Source organism: Dermacentor silvarum, chromosome 1 (genome assembly GCF_013339745.2).
Source record: "Dermacentor silvarum isolate Dsil-2018 chromosome 1, BIME_Dsil_1.4, whole genome shotgun sequence".
NCBI lineage: Eukaryota > Metazoa > Arthropoda > Arachnida > Ixodida > Ixodidae > Dermacentor > Dermacentor silvarum.
The window spans coordinates 45,536,062-45,555,927 of NC_051154.1; the positions used below are offsets into that span (position 1 = coordinate 45,536,062).

Sequence of the window (19,866 nt, forward strand, 5' to 3'; positions counted from 1 at the left end):
CTACTTCACTATCGCCGAGTGCCGCGAATGAAAGTAAATCGCACGGAGAAAGTGGAGGCGGAAGCTACACGGCACTGGAATTTCTCGCCGCCCCCGCTCACGGTCACATGCCCTCGCGTTGCGACGCGCTTCTTGAGACAGAAGCGCGCGCGCACTGCTGCCGACCGCAGTGGCGTGTAGGCAGCGCGCGCGAAGCCGATAACCGCCGCCGCCGACGGGCTACGTGACCAACATGCTCGAGTGGCCTGTCGTCGCGCGCGCGGATTTGTCGCCGTCTGTAAACAAGCTGGTTCACTCAGAAACCAGGCGTTGTACAGCGGGCGCTGCTCGACTGCGATGGTCATCGGGCTGTGACTCAAGCCCCGCTTTGAGTCACGAAAAAGAAATAAATCGAGCTCCTCAACGGTTTTTCTTCCAGCAGTGATTTGGTTGCCGAGCCGTCGTCATGAGCGGTTGCGGCGCTTTTTCGCCTCTTGCGCACGCGAACAGCAGGTGAACCGGAAAGCCCAATTGCGCGCCCACCGGCGGAACAGTTTCTGAGCGGCGATGACATCAGGGATGTGCCTTCGGGGAAAGTGGTTCGCTCTCTCCTGAGTCACGCTCTGGGGCGGCGAGGGGGGAAAGTGCGGCTCCGTGTGAAATCCGCGCCGGTCGGCTCGCGGTCCGTTCGAGGAAGGAGCCCAGCGGCCTTGGCTGCCGAGGAACCGGCGCATCCGACGAGCGGGACGCGCCTGCGTAACGGGGAGGCCGCCAGGCAGCGCTCGGCGCAGCACCACGGCGGGAAACGTATACGGGGCAGACCTAAGCGAAGGGGGTTCCGAACAACATCTTCAATGATGGCAAAGTCACTGGATCACGTTGAAGCGCAAAGCCACAACTCGTGAAGAAAGGCAGTCGAGGCAGGATCGAAGCAGCGCTGGACTCACGACTGGGATACCGTTCCTGCCCTGGATAGGCTGGCGCTGTTCAATTTCGCTGATGACATACACGAATAACAGGACACAGACATATGCCAATTTCGCCAGCGAGTTGACTAACCTCCCGACAGAATCACGTTGAATGCGTGTTGAAAATCTCCCGAAAAGGAAGCGCCCGCTGTAAGTGATGACGGCTAAGCTGGCTGTTTGAGACGCGACGGCTTAAAAGCATCGCGATCGGTGCGAGAAAAGCTACACTTTCAGCGGCTTCCTAATTTTTCAGTAGACGCTCTAGAGATAACGAGCGCCGCTAGTTGTATAACACCCCCCCCCCTTTTTTTTTAATTTTTTTTCTTTATTCGCTGCATCTAGCAAGCGACAAAGCGCCGCCGATCTTACGCGCAGAAACGGCGTTCACGAAGCGATCAGATAAGACTCCTAGCGTAAACGCGGGGCACGACCCGGTTCAGAGATTGTCGAGCAGCGGATCTCCCTCTTTGCCATTCAGCGCCGGTAACGCTCGGAGCCATCGGCTGTATTCTACGCTGTACACGGACGCATCAATATCAAACGAAACAAGAAACGACACCCTAATCGGCCCACAATCAATGCAGAAATGTGACATCAGACTTCGCCCGTTACCTGATGTGAAGGAGCCCTCCTGTCGCCACGATCTGTTCCGGTATACGTTATTTTCAATGCACAAACAAGAAAAATCTACGGCCTTGCGTTAATGTAAGGACTTGATTATATGTACTCAAGAAGCCACCAAATGCTCAACATTTACAGTCTGTCAACAACAGTCTTATACCCCTGTCACACGGCACGTGTAATGGCATTCGCAGCGAATGAGATTACGTGTTAGTGCCATTTTTGTTGCTTCTACACGGGCACAGTGAATGACATTCACTGCTAATGGCATTCGCCCGTTGAATGAGTTTCCCGAACTCATTCACGCGCGACTTGTGTACTCTCGACGACAGGGGCTTGGCAAAAAATTACAAAATAGATAAGTTAAAACGAAATGTAATATATTTTCAGATGACCATCCAATGTTTACCATTGTATTGTTAACAATATAGTGAAAAGATGTAAACAGCAAGCACGATTTGTAGGGTTTCGTTATCATAGCAGCCTGCCGATAAACATTGCCATCAATTGCGAATGCCATTTTGTTTACCCGTGTAGACCGGGAACCCAAGACGGCAATGACATTCGGTATGAATGTCATTTACTACAAATGGCATTACATGTGCCGTCTGACAGGGGTATTAGTCACCGGCAGTACAGGCAATCAGGAGCCGGAGTTCATAACCCATCCAGTGAGACGCCCGGAATAAGAAATGTGCCGAGTCGTTGACGTTTGCTTCAGTGCATCGATTCTCGCTCGGTGTTCAATACGCGCATAACGGCGAGCGTGTGCGCAATCTTCACCGATGCAGCACAACCGATTACAGTGCGCTTTTTGGAGAAAAAAAAAATTGGGAGGACACCTAAGCTTCGCCTTTAAGAGTGCAACGCGATAGCAATCAAAGATCCCTGAATGCTTGTCAGGCTCCCTGGCAACTGCAGCTTTCTTTTTTCTCTACCGTCGCCTCTGCGCGCCGCTGTTTTACGCTCCCCACGCTGCCGTAAAATCCCTATATAAGAAAAGTACCGCCATCCTTTGATCAACGCCGCTTCTCTCTCTCCTGTATCTCCGATTGGACGATGATAGCGCGCGCTTTCACTTTATATTTTTTTTTCCCCGCCTCAGGGCCATGTTGAAAGTCCTCTGCGCAGTCGCCGGCGGCGGCGCGCGCCTGGCCTGAAAGCTTCAACGTGGACTTTCTAGGTGCGCCACCGTCGACTTGCTTTCGCAAGCAAAAAGTAAATAAAAACAAGCGCTTTAGGAGAGGAGGCGGCGGAGGAAAGAGTAGATGGCGGTACTTTTCTTATATAGGGACTTTACGCTGCCGAGGAGGCAAGCGCCATCTGGATGGTGTTTTTGGCATTGCAAGTAATCTACCCGGGCGCGCCGCTGTTGGTATGGTATAAATGCTGGAAAAGAGGTTTGTGTTTGAGTTTCCTCGTAACAGAATTATGTTTTCTCGTACATTCAAATTACAATCCGACGCTATCATGTCTGTAGGTTGTGGTCTGCAGGATTTTCCTGACGGATTTTACTTTGAGAAATTCAATTTTGTTCACTAACATCTCTGCGCCACCGGACTTCCGCCTGCGTCGTCGCGGTGGTTCGGGATATGATTTTCTGCGACACGGGGCCCTTAACGCGCGTTAAAATCGAGGCGAACTCTCAGCACTTCGGCAGTGGTGCCGCGCTTTTCGGATACAGGCCGTATACGATGTGGCCCCACCACAGAGGTAGATGCGCAGACTTAATCTCGCAATTCATTCGGCGCGCTGTATACCCTCTACGTCACGGTGACAACGTGCCAAACATACCGTGCCCTCTTACTACGCTCGCTTCCACTCTTCGGAACTTTTAACGTGCCTTTCTCCAGTTCCTGTAATTACCGCGCTCTGATGGAAAGTATCACTAGTAATATGCCCTTTGAGACAAAATGGCGGCTTCGTCAACGCTAAGATGGGTGACCTTTGTAAAACACTATTGTAAACTGCAATGTTTACCAATTGTGTATATGATTGCGCGCTAACTTGCAGGGATAAACTCAGCATTAACATTGTGTCACTATGGTTTTCTTTTACCGATTCTACTTCTGCGTCACCAATATTCTAAACGCGTTTGTGTTACGCGTGTGATCGAGCTAGTTGGGTAACCCGCTAATTTTAGCGCCAAAAAAAAAACAAAAAAAAACAAACAAAGGACGTGTGATTTCGTTCTTGTCTCGTGTTCTATTTTGTTCGTGCTAAAAGTAGCTGCTTTGTTTATTTATTTTCCCCCTTTCTCCAACGTTCACAAAGCGCATGGTCAGATGAAACTATTGCCATTATTTGAAGGTTGCGAATCATACCGAAACGCCATGCACTTAAGTAAGGTTCAAATAGGCCGTAGTTGTGGACGTGCGCTGACGAGGTACTTTTGTTACGCCACTCGGCGTAGTCGCTGTTCCAATCCTACTAGTCAGGTGCGCTAACGTCGACAACAGCGGGCGGGCCGCCAACAACCGTAGCGATGTTACCCTTTTGCCCGAGCGCCGAGACCGACCGGCACAAACAAAGAGCGAGGAGAGAACTTTAAGCGTCGACAGCTTTTTTCCCCCGATGCTCGAAATTGAAAACGGAGGCTGCGCGCGCGCCTTGCCTAGTCGAACCAGTCGGGCCGCGCAAAGGGCGTAAGCGCGCGACAAGCTTCACTTTCTCCGGCGGCAGAGTGTACACGCCTCTGCCCTGCTCTCTTTGGGCATGCCGATCACGCGCCGGCGGCGCCATGAATGAGCGACGCATCCGAGATCGCTATCGTATCGGCCTTCTCGGCGGCACACACGGGCGCTTCTCGGTGGCCGTGTGTCGAGGTGGCCTCCGCTGCCCACGCCGTATTGCGGGGAACAAAGCAGGGAGGAGAGAACCCCTTGCCCGTGGGCGCTGCCGATTGTGGGCCGCGAGCCGGAATGCGTCCGCTGCCTCGTTCGGCATCCTGGCGACACGTGGGCCGCTAAGACAAAACGGCCGCCCCATGCCGCCAAGGCCACCGTGAGCGAAATTAATCGCGGCTGCTCCGCGCGCTTCTTCCCTCATCGCGCGTACCAAATACCGCAGCCCGTCTCCGCGGCATTCTTTTGGGCCCCAAATTTGTGCCTTGCGCGATACGCGCTCTTTCGTAGGAGTGACCGGTGGGAAGCAAACAAGCGCGCGCGCAGTGTTTGCACGCGGCAGTGCTTCTTCCTCGCGTTCCTTTCAAGTTCCTCGCTAATTTATTCGTCAGTGCTATCTCGCGCGAGACGGCAATCTTGCGCGCACGTGCTTCACGTTTCGCCTCTGGGCGACGAGCATGCGCGAGCGAGACAACGCAGTAATCGGTGGGTGCTCACTCAAACTTGTAAATGGCAAGAAGATGGGCTCCTCGTCATCGCGGCCTCGATTACTGCAGATCACTGCAGATTCAAACGTTTCCTGTGGGATCGGGACAGTGCAATCTCGGAGGCCCACGTCGCGAGGTATTAGCCGCGAGAGCGACCAAGGCGGCCGTCCGCACACATTGAAACGTACCTTTAGCATAAGTTCGAAGGCGATCAATCCGGAAAGCGACTTGAATGTGTTGTAGCGTTTACGAGGTGCGGCTCCACTGGTAACAGTGTCTCAATTCAAAGTCCAAAACGTACATTCGGCACTATTCTATGCTTCGAAACCCACTATTGAGCGACTACACGTTTCAGTTCCATGTAATTAACCGGAAAAGACGCTCTGATCAGTTATTTTCTGTTCGCGTTTCAAATTGTATTGATGGCAGCGCTTCGCCGAGAGCACTTTCAGCCGACTATCTCGTAATGGAACGCTCTGGTTGCAGTGAACTGTTAATGTACTGTCCTCCAACGTCAATGCCCCCCCCCCTCCCCCCCCCCCCCCCATACAATGCGCCAGATACATTCTTATTCTTCGTGATAGAAGCGCGAAATGCCAGGAAACAGAGACCTCGCACTCAGTCAAGCAATTTATATTTCGGTACTTTGTCGGGCTTCAGGGCGAGCGCATTCGACTTAGGTGACCTGCCATTGAACATTGCAGTTGCGTCACCTACAAGTGCAGCACTTTCTCCTAATCTTGCCACTGGCATATGTAAAACGCAGTAATCTTCTACAACGAAGATAAAGTTTACGCGAGCGCGCTTACAGATTGTGCACTTCATTCGGTGTCCTTTATATTAACGTCATTTTGCTGTGAAATGATGCAGCACATTTCCGCAATTATGCAGCCTAATGTACAGAACTCTGAGCGAAAGCGCGTTAGCAAGGTCACCAAGTTGCTACACACACACGGTTTAGAGAACAAGCGCAGACTTCGAAGGCGCTGTCCCGCTTTCCAATGACAGCGGGATTGTATGACACGTACGTTGCTAGCTTTTTTTTTTTTTTTTTTTTCCCTGTCATTCGCAGCGAACAACGCACAAACTGACGCTCATTTTCGAGACCAACGGAGACATTCTTGACCAGCCACGAGTCGTCGGTAAATTGCTAACTGTGCTCAGCAACACGATACGAGACGGCGTGTCGTCGCGGGTCGAGCGCGGCAGACGTCGGGCCCGCCAGACCTCTGCCCCGCGTCGCGACAAGGCACACCAAAGGAGAACGAGGAAACACAGCAGAGGCGCCGGCGCAGATTAGGCTGACGGCCCCTCGAACAGGTTCCGTTTCACGCTGAAAGGGGGGGGGGGGGGGGGGGGGGGGGGGGGGCGGCGTCTGCTTCAGCCGGAAGTCGTCGCAAATGTGAAACAAAGTGTGCAGACGGGCGACAGTGCCCCGCGCTGATGCGTTCTTGGCGGCTCACTTGTCGGCCGAAATGCATTCGTTACGCAGAGGCCATTAATGCTCGATCGGTTCCGATTTTCATTCAAGAAGAGGTATAAGACACAACAACTTCTACATTTCAAGTGGAACCACCTACTCTCCTTGGAAAACCTTCAAGGCGTACGATAGTATAGCACAATACAGCACGTTATTATAACCTAACTGCACGTTGATTACGACAGCAGTGGCGACCCGCTTACTGTGAACTTGGGTATACCTCGCAGTTGTAGCAAATTCGAACATGACGTGATTCCAACGCGCTATGAATTTCCGCGCTCTAGGTCCACAGGAAGGAATTCTGTGCCTAAAGGAATCATTCACCCAGTACCCACGATTCAGCGAGAGCATTGATGATGTCTTAAATAATATCCATCCTAACCCACTTTTTGTCAATCCGCGCTTTTAAATTTTGACGTTAACATTGAAGTGCGCACACCTCTGCGCTAAGAGGCACAAAGAACGATTAAGTTTTCTGCCTCTGGCGGAGATAATTCGCTCATAACGACGTGTCGGAGGGGAAAATATTAAAAACGACACGAGCGACCACGTGCACACTTTTACGTACTAGCTGGCTCCTAACTTGAACCGATTCTCATTTTGCGAGCACTGCACAGCAGCGGGAAACGCGTGGTTAACATGCACACACGCCTAACCAAAGCAGGGTCCGCTAGAGTCGAGAGAGGACGTCGCGTTTCTTTGCACAAGCAGAAAAGCCGAGCTGAATTAGCACTCAGTATCTGCCTGGCTTCATGCCGCTGCACCAAAAGCGAGTTGTTTGCGACGTCAAAGACGGCGCAGTGACCGCTCGTCCCATCGCGCGGGGCTTGTGTACAAGGCGTGTCTGATTGATAGTTGGGCTCTATATACAAATCCCGCAACTTCCTCCTTGGGCCTGCGAGAGCTTACCGCGGCAGAAAAGTTGATTGACACTGTGCTGCTCGAATAATCCTTCCTTGCTCATATTTGTGTGCGAAGCGATCGTCGTTGCGGAAAAATGGGCGGGAGCCTACATAGCGTATACGCGCGCCATGGGCGGTGCCGCGATTCCGAGAGCCTCATATCCGCAATGCACCACGTAGCGCACCAGAAGGTTGGATGCATGGATGGATGAATATTATGAACGCACCCCTTTGAAATGGAGCACTGGCTGATGCCACCAAGTTTTACCTTTATTCTGCGCTTATTATCGGTCCTTAACACTCGTACTAACAAAAGCATCTAAATTCAGAGAAATTTATTGCTATATGCGCACTTACGTGTTTTCGTTCTCTGTTTTCATTCGCCCTTGCGCCCACCAATACTGAAACAGTCTTTTCTCTGCAGCAGTCGCCATACAGAGGCTAACCCAGAACTCCCGAGTGGGACAAGTGTATCAGCTACTTATTACAACCACGATACTAGACAACAAACGGTATATGTTTTGTTTGCGCAGAACAAAACAGAAAGCACGCCCTAAAGAAAGGGCCCTGACCTCGTGTTTTGCTAGCGCCCGTCAGGGAAAGCAAATAAGTTCCTTGCTGATCAGACGAATAGGCTTGGCACTTGGTATGCTCGCGGATAGCGCAGATGGTTACCAATCCAGCACATCGCGCTCAGCCCATGGAAACGTACGGAGCGCGGATGCTTGGTGCAATCGGCCGAAAGGTCGTGTGCCTTATCTGCCCGAAAGAGGACAGAAGAGGGAGCCGGCGCCATTCGCGCGCGGGGTGCTCTGAGGTGCCACAAAAGGAAGGCCGTCCTTTCGGGTTCCCTAAAGATCCAATTAGGGGACGAAAACTCCCACGCCTTGACGTTTCAATGGGTTCAAAGCAATGACCGCTACTACTTTGGAGAACCGAAGGCGACGACAGAGGGTCGACCCTGTACAGCAGCGGATGACCCGCGGGCTATGCGGTTGGTTGGGGGCAGCGGAGACAAGCTACGCGCACCCCTGCACTTGTGATAGGCAGAAGACCACAGATGTCAAAGACCCTACTGCCGGCCTTCTCAGAAGCTCGGAAACAATGCCAGCGTCTCCGGAAGAGATCGTTGCACGACGCGGAGCAAAACACAAAGCATGCCAAAACTTTCTCGAGCACGTTTTGAGCGGTGTCGCAAAGAACAGCTACCGAAATGGCACCCACGCCCCAAACAACCCTCCCCTAGAGGCACCTATTTTCCCACCGTCATCTTCTCACAATAAACCGTTTTTTTTTTTTTTTTTTTTTTTTTTTTTTTTTTTTTTTTTTCCCCACAGTGAACGTTTTTGCCTCTTTACTCTGCACTGCGTTGTCGGCAAGGGAGAGACCGCCGCTCGCTGAAACGAGCCAATATCCTCGTCAAACAGCGCCCTTTCAGAACTACCTGCCAGGACACAATGCCTCAACCTTGCCTTCCCAAAGTGGTCTGAACACCATTGCAAGCTCACTGCTATATTGCTTCTTCCGCGCCTTTGCACGAGCGAACTAGTCTCCCAGGTACACTCTTTAGGCAGGCGCTTCAAGCGCGAGCTCTCAACGGCTGCACGCACTAATAGCCCTTGTCCTCAAAGAGAGAAGAAAAATGAGATGCGAAAAGCGGGGAGAGGTGAACTGGAAGGCAAACATCCAGTTCGCTACACTGCGTTGGGGAAGGCGTGCCCATCAAAACCTCTGAAAGTGCCACACTCGAAGTGCACACGGGCGAGGTTCGTGGCTTCATTGATTCGTCGTCGTAAGTTCCGATTTCTATTTTACCGAAAGGCCCTACACAAAAATCACGAAGTCCGCTGGTCGGCAGCAACGAGGCACGGGGGAGGAAGGCCGCAGTCCAGCGAGGCAGCGCCAACATCGCAATTTGTCAGGCACTTCGCGTCGCATAGGCCTTTTAGTCAAACATGCAGCAAACCAACAAACCATTCCGAATACTAGCGCTTGTTCTGCGTGGACAGTACCGAAATGCCTTCACTCACCATCTTTTGTGGAAACTGTAGCGCCGTGCGCAAAACTATATAGCCATCATAGCGGTAAGAAGAACAAAAAAAAAAAAAAAAAAGCTCGGGCGTTCTTGCGTTACTCCAGAGCAGGTCGGCCAAAAAAGAGTCCTCTATGCTCATTTCACTCGGAGCATAGGTTGCCGTGCGGAAAAAAATAAGAAGAAAACCGCCTCACAGGCGTCGGCGCGACTCGTTGGCGTCGTCCTCCCGCTCGTTGGCCGAGATGGTCGGCGACAAAAAAATAAAAAAATAAAGGTTAGAAAACGATGAGAAAGATCGCTTTTGCCGCAAAGAAAGGCCCACAGTGGGAACCGGGTCGCGCGCGCAAGAGGCCGAAAGTGAAACACTGGTCTCCGAGCACGACACACAAAAGGGCGTATCGCGTCTGCTTTTGATGCGCGCCCCTTTTGAAAGAAAAGGGTCGCGAGGGTCGAAAGGACCTGCGGCCAACGTCGGGTGTGCAGGGGTCACTCCGAGTTTCGTGTAGAAAGTAGGAATGGCGAGCTGGTCGACGCGTCTCGAGATCTCTCGCGCGTGCATGGCGAGAAAGAAGACGAGCGTGCGGAGATGACGCTTCGCTTCCCTGCGAAGGCGCGTGTACGCAACGCACGGCGAAGAAAACGTCGCGCCACAGTGTGGCCCGCTCGTCGAGGGGGCCCTCTTGACAGCCTGTGAGCGCTTCATCCATTCCCGAAAGCGTTCGGAGCCTCGGTAGAGCCAACCTCGCCAACGAGGTGTCGGCGCCGATGGCCGCCGCACGTCCCATTAGGCCGGCCGTCCCTCGTGGTTCTTATCGCCGCGGTGCCGGAGAAATTAATGGCCCGCCCCAGGGTGGCACGCGTGCCGCCGCGGCACAAGCGGTCGAGCAGAAACCGAAAACGGTCGGCGCTTCGCGAGCCATCGATGCACCCTCTCAGCCGCGCACCGGGAGTGTCGGTGAGCGCTGAAAAAAGTGCACCGGCACAAAGTCCATACGCTCGATTTCGCAGGACGCGACGGCTTCTCTACAAGATAAATAGAAATCGGTGTATTGGCGAAAAGTGGTCGTTACGTGTGTAGCGGGAGCTAAGCTCAACTCGTGGACGGAGTGTTAAGTAGTTTTCCTTAAGGCGCTCTCGAATTATTCGCTTCCTCTATAATGCGACATGAGAAGAAAAAGGAACATGAACTCAGTTGACTTGCGGCAGTCGCACGCCGGACGTTAGAATGAAATGCTGAAATGAAATGAAACAGAAGAACGTGTAAGGGCGTAACCACTACACCATTTAAGTCGGATGCCCGTTTCCCTTTCACAAATCTCCTGCAAAGAAAATGACATGAAGTGGATGCATGTTTCCATGCACTACTAAGGCTTTCTGTTTATGCTAAGAAATATAGACAACAATCGTACTAATTGAAACGTACATTCGCGTACGGGCCTGCTTACCAACGAGTCATATTTGTCACTATACGTTTTTTTTTCTTTGTAATTTAGCAGTATGCACTGCATCTAATCAAAATGTGTCACGTGCAGGAAACTCGGCTGCTTTATTTAAATATTTTTCTTTGTGTGAGTGTGCGCGCGCGTGCGTGTGTGTGTGTGTGTGTGTGTGTGTGTGTGTGTGTGTGTGTGTGTGTGTGTGTGTGTGTGTGTGTGGTTCATGCATGCACGAACCTGCCATCGTTGCACATAGCCGGCATGGCCCCGTCACCCGTGTTTCTTCTTGCAATGTGAAAGGTGCGAATATCTCTACCTGAAGCTGTAACACAGGGCATGCAACGTGGCTATGGTCGCTCGATGAAATCGATTCTCGCGCTGCACGTGCCATCCGCTCGGAGCGCGCGCAGGGTAATGGAATATGGAAATGGACGTTTCAGCGGCTGCCCGTTGAGAGGCGGGACCGAGGCGAGCAGGAAGGAGCCGCGCGCCGGCTTCGCTTTCACCCCGAACACTGTGACCTATGGCGGGCACGGAGGAACGCGACCGCAGCGAGCCGAACCAGGCCGCTCTTTTAATGATTGGACCTAGTTTTTTCGAGCTGCTCGCCGCGAGCTGCGCGCGCGCCGTAAGCACCGCGCGTCGCCGTGGATGCACCTTGGCGAATCGGGAGGGACGAGGGGACAGAGCGGCGCGAAGCAGCGCCCCTGTGCGCTGCTCGGCGGGGTCGTCCGGGAGACACGACCTCGATCCTGGCCGTCTGTGGGGGTACACCGTGGATCGAATCGCGCTGCCACAGACGCCTGCTTCATCTCGATTTCTCGCAGAAGTGTCGCCACACCGTGAAAAGACCTGGGCACGGCTGTGACAACCGCTTATCATAACACAGCGGAGTTTGCAAATCAGCTCGTGAGGCTTAGAAGACGAAGCACTCTCGCAGCGGTCAGTTTCGAAAGTTGAAGACATGTGTGGTGGCAGCGACTACCAAGCGCATTCTTGCCTTCTCAGCGCACCCGAACGCCTGAATCGCCGTAGACGCAATACGCTTGCGTGCGTATGTGTAACGGCGAGTCACAGTTTGGTAAGATGTAAAGAAGAAAAGTGTCCTTTGGTGCTAATGTATTTGCGCGGTGACTGGCTCGCGCGCGCATGCGCGACGGGTCTCCATGCGGCTCGTCGTGAAGCCCGTCTCAATATGTCCAGTGCGGCAACTTCCATTCAGACCGCAGTGAGCTAGTGGCCAACATAAACTGTCATACTTTGGCCCTAAAGGCGAAGAATCGATAGCGATAGCAAATTATTGCCCAACTGCGCGAAAGTAAGGTTCGTAGTTTTATCGGCCGTGCAAATTGCAGTAAACATTCGCTAATTAAAGTGACAAGCGTGGTATCACGCGCGCACAGGCAAACAAACAGATGTCACTCGATGACCGCAAACACTCGCTGTCACAGCGCTGGCGTGATGAAGAGCGCAAACAAATGAAGGGGGAAGAATGTGGAGAACGCTTCCGCTGCTTCTCGCTTCAAAGCATCTCCGAAACTTGAGCTTACGCGTCCCCACAACACTATAGGCGCCGCGGAAGGCAGCGCACATGCAGCTACCAGCCAACTCGGCTCGCACAGACTTTACACCCGCCCAAGACAACCGGCGTACGCGCTCAGCCATGCGCAGTCACGGCCAGGCTCTATGTCCCTGCCTTTCTCTCCTCATCAAGCCAGTGGGCGTTGCGTCCTGTTTAGGTCATAATTGCTAGCCCGCTTCTCTTTCTGTCTTGTGGTGTTCATATACGTTTAATTCACAATAATAAGAAGAAAATAATAAGATGGGACATTCGTCCAAAGCTCTTGTTCGTTGGGAAACTACGATCATTTGCCAGAACCGTGACACGTTGTCGCGAAGTTGGCAACGGTGAAGAGCAAGTGGGCTTTATGAAAAATTCGGAGATAAATTTGTGCCGGCTTATTCGAGGGTGACTAGGTGTCAGTAGCGAAGGCCCTGTATCGCACTAATGCGGCTTTATGCTTGCGGCAAGCAATAAGAAATTTAGAATTCAAAAAAAAAAAAAAAAAAGACCAGTAGCGATTTAGCGGTAAATCGGAGAGACATGCGTGAGCACTACGTCGCAACTTTTGGATTGGAGGTCCCGGATCCATGATTTAAACCGCGTTCACCACACTGCAAGTGTTGTCCAGAGCTCACTCGACACACGTCCGGCATGCATATTTGAAAATTCACCTTCACTTTTTCCCACTTTGGCACTTTAATGCTAGCGCGTTAAAAGAAAAAAAAAAAGTGGGCGCACGCGGTTTGCTGTACTGCAGCGAGGCTGCCGCAACAACCGGGATGTTTATCCTCTTCGCGGTCTCGAACGAGGAAAGCGCGAGCAGATGAAAGCCGACCCAGCTTTCTCTGCGCGCGTTCTTCGCGGGGACGTTCCACGGCGAAGCTGCCGATACAGAGAGGCCGTGACGCGATCGTTGATGTAGCGTTTGTTTTAGCCTCGCACCACTACCGCCACCTGCCAGCATGAGAACTGTACCATGTAACGCTCTGCAGGAGGGGGCTGCGATGCTGAGGGTGCTCGTGCCGCCTTACTGTAACAAAAGTGCTTTGCGGCCTGCCGAAAACGCTCTGCAAACGTCTCGATTATCGCGCTCAAAGCAGTTAGCGGCGTGGCTTGGCGCATCAAAGTGCCGACTTACAAGCCTCCCGGGCTGTCACGTATTGTACAAGACGTCGCCTGAACTTTGTTTGACGCACCAAATTACGCGCAGGACTGCTCGCGGCGCACCTCGTTAAAAGAACTCCACAATGCGCGCCTCTTGCTGGAAATCGGTGGCAGCATGGAACCTCGCAACTTGACGACACCGTCGGCTGCCTGCTCCACAGCTGCGAGTGATCTGTTCGCAAGGTGGGGAAGTGCCCGTCAACGCAACGGCGGTCAGACAAGCTCTACGGGCGCCCCTGTTTTGATGGCGTTGAGGTCAGACAAACTGAACAGTTGCCTAGAGCCACTTTAATGGGAGACAAGAAGGGAAGATTAAGTTAACCAGCATTCAGCTTGCTTTCAGAATGCCGTGAAGCTCACTCTTACCGCGAGCGGGGACGTCGGAAAGCCAGATAAAAAAAAAAAAAAAAAAAGTGACAAATTGGAATGACTGGTGGCGACGCCCCCTTGAAGCTCACACACTATTGTTGAGACTTCATGGATCTTGAAAGCGTCTCCTACAGTGAAATTAGTTATTTATGAATAAAGAATGAGGACATTGTATTATAAATGCAGCAAAAGAGGTTTTTTTGCGTTCATGAACATCAACATCTTTTATTGCGATAGCAATTATATGGACACTCAAAAGCAGATTTCTGCCGTCGGCGTCGCCGTCGCCGTCGGCGTCGCCGTCGCCGTCGCCGTCGCCGTCGCCGTGAGGTTCCGTATGACGTCAATGGAGATGAAATCGTCGCCGCGCGCCGAACGCTGTATGTGCGAGTGAAAGGGCGCGAGGGGCGCGTCTTTCACGGGGAGTGAACGCACGGCGGAGAACAAACGCGCGTTCTGCGCCGTGCTCGCTTAAGGGCTGCAGAAGTAGGCGTCTCTTTTCTCCTTTACAATCACCATATATGTAGAGCAAACGCGCCTTCTTCAGACGCGCGAGAGGCCGTGGGGGAGGGGGAGGGAAGGGAGGCGACGTTTAGCTGCGGCACCAAGTGCCTATTTATATCAGAGGCTCCAGCAACAGTCACCAACGCCGCACGCATTTTGAGCTAACGCGGGCAAAACGCCGATGGCGTCGACAACAGTTCTGCGTGTTGTTGCTACCAAAGCCGCTCACCTTACTTGGTATGACATTGCTGTGTTGCTATCGCATTCATTGCTTCGCCCTTAGGGCGAAACTGTGACATTTTTTATGTCCACTGCAGGATGACGGTATCTCCCAGCGATCTCCAACGCTAGCCGATTCCAACTTGCGCCTGCAAATTTCCTCGTTTCATCACCCCGCCTTGTTTTCCGCCGTCCTCGACTGCGCTTCCCTTCCACCTTGGCACCAATTCTGTAACTCTAATGGTCCACCGGTTATCGGCCCTACGCATGACATGGCCTGCCCGGTGCCATTTTTTTCTTTCTCTTAATGGCAGCTAGAATATCGGCTATCCCCGTTTGCTCTCTGATCCACCCCGCTATCTTTCTGTCTCTTAATGTTACGCCGAACATTTTTCGTTCCATCGTACTTTGCTCGGTCCTTAATTTGTTCTAGAGCTTTCTTTGTTAACCTCGAAGCTTCTGCCGCATAAGTTAGCGCCGGTAGAATGCAATGATAAAAGACTTGTTAGACTTTTATTTACGAGAAAGTACTCTGCAAATTAGTGACGCCTCACTGACGTATCTGCGCTGCAAGTTGGGTGCGAAATTGATTGCCAGTTCGACAGGCACACCTGCTTTGAGGTGTCGCGGCTTCCGAGTGGACACAGTCGGCGGAGAGCCTTCGTGCTCTGGACACCGCGCTCGGCGGAAGGCGGCCTCGCGAGGAACTTCGGTGCGTGCGAACGTGAATTTCGGCCATCGAATGGCGGTGGTAGCTCGGGCGGGCTCAACGGCGGTCGCAGCGAGTGGAGGAGCTCGCTCCGGCTCATAAGCATATACCGAGTTGTTCTCACTTCAGCGCGACGGCGCTCACGCAGTGGCCGCGGACCACCGGCGGCGTGATGCGCCGTTGTACGCATGCAAGTCGGGCCGCGTGAGCGTATATATGCAATTCGTATCGCGGGTCGGCACAGCACCGCAAATTATCGCCGTTCGTGAGCATTGCGCAACACGCGTTTGCCCAGCCGAGCGGTCACTCGCTGCCGGCGCGCCGATCCAACCGGCCACCCGCCTATCGCGAAACGTGGCGGCTAAGAACAAATTACAAGGCGAACCGTTTGTGCCTCCTTATCGCGGGCAGCTAAGCTTATTCAGTGAGCGCTAACTGCTGTGTGAGAAATGCCACGCGGTCGCCCTCGGTCAGGTTCCCCATTCACGTTCCCAATCGGAGTGGGCTTGCTCATACAAAGAGTAATGCAAATTTTGGCCCGAGGGGGCATACGTACGACGCAAATAAATTGCCTGGTGCACATATTCATGGCACAGTAAAAAAGTTATGAAAGGTTATGACAGTTCTGATAACATTTCAGAACTACGAACAATGAGCCTGTCCCCCACCTTCAAAGATACGGCAGGGGCCATATGCAAAGTTCTCCGACTCTAGCTATCGGCAACGCTGGTAGCATCCGCAACGCGTAAAGATTCGAAGGTCATGCCACAGGTATCCATGCATAGCAGTTATAAAGAGGGCACGGTATATAGATGGGCGGATGTGAGATGGCAAAAAACGGGCCTTAACAGGCGCTAAAGCGACTAATACGCATCGAGAACGTGATCATCCTTGTAAATAAATCTACAAAGCCCTTTCAGACAGTCCGTAATGAAACTTTTGCAGTTTACTTACCTGGACAGGCAAGCTAGAGGCGTGTGACGATAGAAATAAGTGTGCTAATAGAAGCGCATAGTCGTACTACAGGTACGCAACGTACTACAGTACACACACACCCACACATACAAAAAGCGTTCTAAATCGTGGGCGAACACAACTATCGGAATTACTGAAGGAATTCGAGAATTTGAGGACGCGGGATTGTACTGCCACAAGACAAATGTTTATTTTACGCGACTTTCATTAAGCACCCCGTCTCTCAGAGGTTAATGAGCCATCCTGTCAATAAATGATCTATTCATTATTTCATTAAGTGGTTTTGATGGCACACCGTCGTGTATAACGATTACGTACTTACATTCACGCTGAATGACAAACGTGAAATGATTATGGGGCACGAGTTACGGAAAAAGTGAAAAGAAACGAATTGATCATACGCGAATAAACCGAAATCTAAAAGCAATTCTTGAATCTCAAAACGTTTACGCAATAGAAGAATCACACAGGAATGCTCTCGCACGCAAGCCTGGAATTGGGATCGTACGCGCAGGACGATTATCTCCTGTGCGAGGCTCATCGCAAAGGCTAGGATTAAATTCACCGTGGCAATTGAGCGCACCGCACCGTACTGCAGCGAAGCGATCGATAGCGTGGTCATGTTGCTATCGAACGAATTACGGGCGCGCATATTTAAACTGCCACACACTACGTGTCCTCAATACCAGGGCAGTAGAGCACGCTCGGGACCGATTTCAGGGGCAACGCAAACTCGCCTCTAGAGGTGCCGGAGACGAGGCAGAGCCCACGCACGACGCGTCTTCCCACGATCAGGACTAGCCTCCCGACGCACCCGAGGCGCGGCAGCGCTCCGCGTGTGAGTGACAGGTCATCCGCCGCACCACAAACCGCTAACGGTGCCTATTGTTGGCGTCACCAGCAGGCGCCCCGCTTGGCACAGCGACCTGCGCTGGTCGTGTCGCTGCGCGCGGACGATTGAGCATTGTTCGCCGCCGCATGCCGTGCGTCCTTCCGCGCTTCGTGCCTGCGGTAGCTCACAACATCGCTCCGCGCACAGCACAGAAACAGTCGGCCACGACCGCGGGGCGACTCGCTCGGCTCGGCCGCGCAGCGGCTCGCACGGAAGCCGGCGGGTGAGGTCAAAAACCCGTCAACTTTCGCCGAGCCGGACGGCCCGAGCGTCGCATTCTTTTAATCGGAGGCGACGCGTAGAGTGTCACGTTCGTCCAGAGAAGCACAAGGCGCGCTTACCTTGCACCCTTCGCAGGTGAAGGCGCCGAAGTGGTATCCAGCGGCGGGCTCTCCGCACACCTTGCACAGCTGGTTCATCTACGAAAAGGAAGGAAGCATAGAAAAAAAAATTACTTTCCTTCTTCGCTCGAGTTAAACGTAAAAGGCATCTACACAATCATCTTCTGTTGGAAACTTGGAAGGCGCGTGTAGCTGTACTGTTAGTAAGGACTTATCAAAAAAAAGAGGATTCGATCCAATGCTGGCTCGCGAAGTCGGCGACAAAGGCCGGCGGCGGCACATGAAAGAGCGCGACGCAGCGGCCAGCGCGTGACTCCGCGGGTCATTGCTAGAAAACAACAGCAGCGACTCTGGATTTACGGCGCTAACGATACTGATTGATGGCCGCGAGCCGCGGTTCCCGGGCATCGTCTCATTAGCGAGCCGCACTGGGCCAGAGATGGACAGCCCCATATGAAATTAAGCGCTCCGCCTCTTCGCGGCCGGCACAAAAGGTCGCTTCGCGCGGCAAATTGATATCAATGCGCCGCCCCGAGGCTCAAAAGCGGCGCCAGCTGAGCGGCCGTCCCTCGGCAAAGGGGCCGCCGCACGCAAGTGGCCCTCTGTCGGCTCCTTTCTCCCGCGCAAATAGTTGCGCCCGTCGCAACGGCCGCAGATTGGGCACAACACGAGAGTTTTACCGTTGTCTTCTTCCGCTAATGGGTCGTTATACTCGATCGGCTCCTTCAGGAACCCGTGCCCCCAAGTTTTTCCTTTCACCCCGACTGTTAGGGTTTCGGGGTCACCGGTTCGCAAAAGAAGCACCCATTGTGGTTCGCCTAGAACGATGTGCGCCGATGATCGGGGAACGTGCCCTTCCTTGACATCGCCGGCAGGAGGCGCGCGATGCGGCGGCGGCAACCAGCATCGTTACACGGTCCCCGCAGGTTGCTGCTCAGCAGAAAGCATTCGAGCGAGTGCGCGTCGTGCCATGTCTGTCCGGTGCCGTTTTCCCATAACCAGAGACTTTCGTGCGAGACACTGCCGCTTGTAGGCACAGCGACGGCGGTGCTCCCGCTGTGCCGGAAACTGTTGCGCGTAGTATTTGAGGGCTCGTCATCGAATCACGCGCCCTCGGCGTGCAGGCAGCGACTGCCTGACGATTAACACATTGAGCAGCGATTTCGTTTGTCGCCGCAGGTGCCCCCTAGCGCCGGAAATACCTCCGCAAAACAAACGGTCACACTACGAATAGGGAGGAAGCACGATTGCAAAATTATACCGTAAGACTTCCACTAGCTGTAACATAAGTTAAACATGTAAGCTTTATAATGCGTGATTAAATGTAACTTGTGTATTTGGTTAGGTAATTTCTGTACCCTAGCACCCATATACACCATCTGTAGCACGCACAAAACGTTTCACTTTCCCCACTACGGCTCCGTCCCTGAACCAAAGACAGTGCGCGCGAAAAAATACACGAAGATTTACGACTGCAGGTGGACACGGGCCCTCTCGTATGCCTTGTCATTCCATGCGCGCCAATTTCTTTCGTTCCTAATGTACCTAGCTCAGTAAGCTGCAAGCGCAATACCTTCGAAATGCAAACCATCATAATGATGTGCAGCGCACTAAACAGAAAGATGTCATACTACTAACCTCAGTTGAAACCACATAAAGCCAACAGACAACGAAGCCAAGGAAAGCGTCGGGGAAATTAAATGTAGTTGAAATTGGAATGTAGAAAATAATGCACAATTGGTAGTGCAACGCACGCGTAATGCGGAGGTTGCGGGTTAAGCTCCAGCCGGCGACAAGTTATCTTTTCGTCCACTTCCCCCCCCATTTCCTTTTTCTTCATTATTTTCTACATTCCAATTTCAACTACATTTAATTTCCCCGATGCTTTCCTTGGCTTTGTTGTCTGTTGGCTTTATATGGTTATGACTAATAAAAATCGAGCCCTTCGGTTCCCATTCTTCTTTCAGCCGTAGTTGAAGACTTATTGAACGAGGATCCTGCAAACGATGTTTCTCCTGGTACAATGGTCGCACGGGATATGCAAGCATCCCTTCGCTAGCGAAGTCACATGAACACTAGCTCGAGTTTGCACTTGCTAACACGTGTCTTTCTGCAGGTCTAACCAAATGAAAAATGACGTGCAAACTGCGGCAACAGCGACGGTTGGAGCGCGCGCAGACGTGTTCAGAGGAAACGGCACTAACTACGTAAGACGGTTACACGCTGAAAAGAGATGTACATTGAAGGGACAGTAAAGAGGAATAGTTAACTACCGCGACAGGTCATGCTTCTGGAACTGCGGTCAATGCTACTGCGGGTGGGGCTGAATGTATGCTGGTCTGGTTCACAAAAGCGTAGCCAGGGGGAAAGGGGACAC

General features: G+C 52.5%; 1 protein-coding gene across 3 annotated transcripts in view; it reads right to left on the bottom strand.

The window, feature by feature from the left end:
* LOC119461990 (knirps-related protein) overlaps window positions 1-19,866 on the bottom strand; it is a 114,368-nt gene that overhangs the window by 18,560 nt on the left and 75,942 nt on the right. For 2 of the 3 annotated variants that reach the window (XM_037723352.2, XM_037723358.2), the window contains one exon: window positions 17,490-17,567. The exons of the other annotated variant lie outside the window; for it this stretch is intronic. In XM_037723352.2, coding sequence (XP_037579280.1) covers window positions 17,490-17,567 — 78 coding nt within the window. The remainder of the gene's footprint in view (window positions 1-17,489; window positions 17,568-19,866) is intronic. 3 annotated transcript variants of the gene reach the window in all.